Source organism: Bombus impatiens, unplaced genomic scaffold (assembly GCF_000188095.3).
Source record: "Bombus impatiens unplaced genomic scaffold, BIMP_2.2 scf_0433, whole genome shotgun sequence".
Classification (NCBI taxonomy): domain Eukaryota; kingdom Metazoa; phylum Arthropoda; class Insecta; order Hymenoptera; family Apidae; genus Bombus; species Bombus impatiens.
In genome coordinates this window covers 1-4,440 of record NT_176852.1, presented here as the reverse complement: position 1 = coordinate 4,440, position 4,440 = coordinate 1, and the positions used below count along the sequence as shown (strand labels likewise).

The 4,440-nt window shown below is 36.9% G+C and overlaps 1 protein-coding gene across 1 annotated transcript; it reads right to left on the bottom strand.

The window, feature by feature from the left end:
* Positions 1–2,287: 2,287 nt before the first annotated feature.
* On the bottom strand, positions 2,288–2,643 carry LOC117151785. The gene has a single exon (XM_033321353.1). It carries the CDS (start codon positions 2,613–2,615, stop codon positions 2,364–2,366), a length of 252 nt encoding a protein of 83 aa, XP_033177244.1. The 5' UTR covers positions 2,616–2,643; the 3' UTR covers positions 2,288–2,363.
* Between the last annotated feature and the right edge of the window lie 1,797 nt (positions 2,644–4,440).

Sequence of the window (4,440 nt, the reverse complement as noted above, 5' to 3'; positions counted from 1 at the left end):
ATTAATCAGGTTTGGAAATACAAAACATTTTGATGGATAAAATACAAATTTAAAAGGCGTAAGAGGAAATAAGCAACTCTTGTCTTATCAGGAATGTAAGGTTTCAGACTTAGTTTAGTTAAAATTTACAATAAATTACATGTGTCGAACATTAACGTCTAAAATAAAAATATGAAATTTCATTATCGTAACATTAGTATATAACCAGAATGTTGGTGTGATTTCCTCAGGTGAATGTAAATTTGGAAGAAACGCTATGTATGTTTCTGCAGTCGTAGATTTATTTGACCACAGTTAATCGATCAAACGTCCAGATACATATGAACAATGACATATATATTTCTGCTACCAATGATTCATTGTTGGGAAGCGGAAACGATTAAACGAGATCTACGAAGCGGAGAAAGTAGCGAACAGTACTCTTTCTTTTCAAGCGCGAAACCCTCTCTAAGATATCTTATCTTCTCTCTGAGAAAGTGGATCGTGGCGTCAGGATCGTCACAGCAATCTCGCTCGGCAAGAGTTTCCTCAAGATCCCTCGCTTTATCTTGCAGCACCGCGTTTGCATTTTGCAGCCTTTCGATTTCTTCTCGGGAGTGCACTAGCAGCGGATCGGGCTTCAACATCTCATCCGCATTTACACCTACACGAAAACATCTGATCTTTAGAAACATTCGCAACAGTGAATATGTACGATACTGTTCAAAGAAAGCGCTCTAAATTTTGAAAAAAGTCCCTGATGCTAGCTCCAGTCTACATTCCGAAACAGTCTTCCGAAACAGGTTTGTATTACTATTACGGAATTTACTAGTAAAACGGCTGAATACATATAGTACTACGTCCTAAAATGAATAATGTAGCGAAAGTTTGATGTATTATGGGAATAGTACAGGAAAGGTGCTAATGAGAAAATGAAGATTACAGAAATAAAATATATCTACGAGTTTGTTGACTTTGATGTTATTTAATAATTAAAATTTATTGGTATATTTAATACAACTAAAACATAGTTAAAAACAGAAACAATCTATCCAATCCAAAACTGTAAGTTTTATAGCAGTAGGTGAGAAATCCATCAAGTTTTGTGAAAAAACTAACAACATATCGAATACCTAAAATACGATAACTAGACTGCGAATTTTTATGAAAATTTACATTTTTATAAACACAACTAAAAAACTGGAGATTGAATACAAATTGTTTACCTGTTAAAAAGTAGATATCTAGATATAACCAATACTTCGATATTTATATGCATTTTCTGTATTTTTCCATCTTTAAATTTCGCATAAATGTATAAAAATGCGCAGTCCATTATAATCGATTAAACTTTTAAAATGAAAATATTTGAAGTACATGTTTTTTAAGAGAATCCCCGAAGCAGAATTTTTTTAACAGTTTGCGTTCATAAAATAACCTAATGCTCAGTTAAAGTGTCACGTCCTGTGCGAAAATAAAATTGAACATTTCTTTCAAATCAAGGTAATTTTAAACGTTTATTTGAAACCGTGTTTACAGTAATTGAAGTGAAAGGCAGTTAAAGCCGCTAAAAGCTATATCTTGCGAAAACTTATCTATGTTTTTATATTTACCTAACTATGTTTTTATAACGATATTAAGACAATTTAAATTGTAAACAAAGTCGGCAGTTTGAACAAAGTTTGGGGATCTTCCCAAACATTTTCAAAAAGACCCCGACGTTTTTTCATCTCCGATATAGATAAATACAGCGACTCAGAGAAGTCAGTAACAATAATTATCGTTCTTCTATGGAATAATAATATTACCGTTCGTCAACCAAATAATTACCATTTGAAGAGTTGGTTATCATTTTGTCAATTGTCAATATCGAAATCGAGTAAGATTTGTATAAATCATTACATATTGTTAATTTACTTTCGAACAACTTTAATCCTCTTCCGTGACAGTATTCCCGCACATAGCAGGTTAGCCGAAAGGGGAACTTATTGCCAGTTGCATTAAATGTCAGTTAACGGTACCTTCTCGTCGGCAACTAAACAGAACGTGACAAAAGACACTTGTTCGCAAACTATTGAACGAGACGATCAGTATGTATGTAATTTCTGCCGTTTCGCTCTTTATAGTACTAATTGCGTGGAACGTTACTCCTTTCGACTTGAATCAAACAACTAACTCGTAAGGGAGGAGAAACGCAATCACAAGGGTATCCGTACAGAATTCCGATTAATCAATTTCGCACAAGCTAACTACTAAACGAATCAGAGAGAGAAAAAGAGACAGACAGACAGACAGAAAGAGAGAGAGAGAGAGAGAGAGAAAGAATAAGAAGGAGAGATTCAGAAAGGAGAAAAAAAGAAGAGAAGGGGATAATCTACGAAATATCATACATCGATACCGAATGATTGGAGGGCTTGTTTCAAAGACCTATTTTCGCTCTCGAGTTGAAGTCTTTCCATTCGCCACTTTTTCATCTGACACTTCATTACAGTGAGCTTCTTCAAGGCAAACGAGAGATCGTAGATTTCTGCTTCTTTGTCGCTGAATGGATCGTAACTACAGCAACAGCACGGCTCGTGCGGTGGATCGATCGATTCTTGCGACGATGCCTCGCATCCGCACCGACAAACCTCCATTATTCGAATAATCTTTCAAAATTTTCCGTAATTAAAAACCGCTTGCCTCTCAGCATAAGACAAGAATTTTAACATCGATTCGCAGCTGTAAGAAGGAAACGACCTTAAAGCTTAGAGGCCGAGCGAACTGGTTTTAGAAATTCAGACTTAATAGTAAAGAAGCTTTATACAATAATAATGTCGACCAAAGAACAGAATGATTGTATCCTAATATTTTCTATTCCTATTTGTAGAACATCTACGATCGGCGTTCTTACTTCGTTCTCTAACCTTCTAAATCCGTTTTTCCGCCAACCATTATTTTAGAGGTTATCCAAACATAACTATTTTCCTGCTGTGTGTTCTTTCCTCCCTGTCACCGCGCCGGTGTCGCCGAATCACCGATATAAGTGAATTATGATCGTAAACCAATTACAGACAGTTCGACGCATCTAAGCGCGAAACTAGCCTCGAGCACCAGGTCAAACAATACATTTAGTCTAGATATACGAGGTTGACATGATGTATTTTGACGCGGCAGTCACACTTTTGCTGCCACACGATAGCGCTCATCGATAAAGATCGATAATCTGATTTAACGTCAGACTGGTCTGTTTTATTGGGCCACGTAATAAATTCGTTTATATTTTGACGACACGACACTTAGGTAGATGCAATTTTCATACATAATACATATATGTATTATTTAACGTGTTTCCATAAATATCCAGAGCGCACCATTCTCTATAAAATTTAGGATAACTTTTCCATTGTTTGCTATAATTTCCAGATTATAGATTAACATCATCGAAATGGCAAAAAAAAAAAATCTTTCCGTACAATATCAGCTGGCTGCTACTTTTCTTTGCTCTATATATGCAAATTAACTGTCCAAAGACTGAATATTTTTTCTGAAATTCTGTCAAAAATACCTTATTTCTATATTATAAAGTTACTTACTTTAAAATTACAAGATTCATACACGGAAAGTCGCGCTCCTACAAATTTTGAAATTCTTCAAATGAAAATAAAAGAAATATGTACGTTTTCAAATAAATAATTCGGTATACTTCTGTAACTAAGTAATTAAGAATAAAAAAAAGTGCATAATAACTTCTCTGTACTGTTTTATTATAAATTACTGTAAGAAATTAAAAATATGATTTTACTATAATGGTATCTTGTTCCACTTTTTATGATTACAGTTACGCCACAAGGCTTACCACAGGCTGTATTTTCTAACCGTCGCTCGCGGTCCTACAGTGTCGCAGGCAGAACGTCTTATCTGCCCGCCGGATCATATACAAAGTATCGACGAGCGTGTAACGTCAATTCACATCAGGCCACACACCGCGGACAGGATGGCACCCAGATGACTGCACATCCTTGGCGCGTACCCTCAATAGTCTTAAGTACCCACCAGGGGTCTTGGAATAGTTAAGGTCCTTCGGACAGTTCGCTGTGGAGTGCCGAAGCGTGCAGACGTGTCTCTAGTGCCCAGTGTAGTCCGAAAACAACACGTGTCGCCCAACCGTCGAAAGTGAACACAGCCAAGTGTTTCCTACCCTTTAGGGAGAAGAAAATTCCACGCGCCTAACCCCAACCCGAATACTAGCCTCATAGCCTCACGACTAGTTATTCATTTTGAATTAACTAGCTCGATGATGGCCCAGCAATCACGACCAGGCTCTCCGGAGCAGACTCGCAACTACTCCGCGCTACCTCCTCCGTGGCAGAAGTGTAGCAGAACTCTCCGCGCCAACGACGCTAATATTACAAAGAAACGGAAAATATAAACACCAAAACCAGACATGAACGACACCCGGAACGAACAATCAACGATACA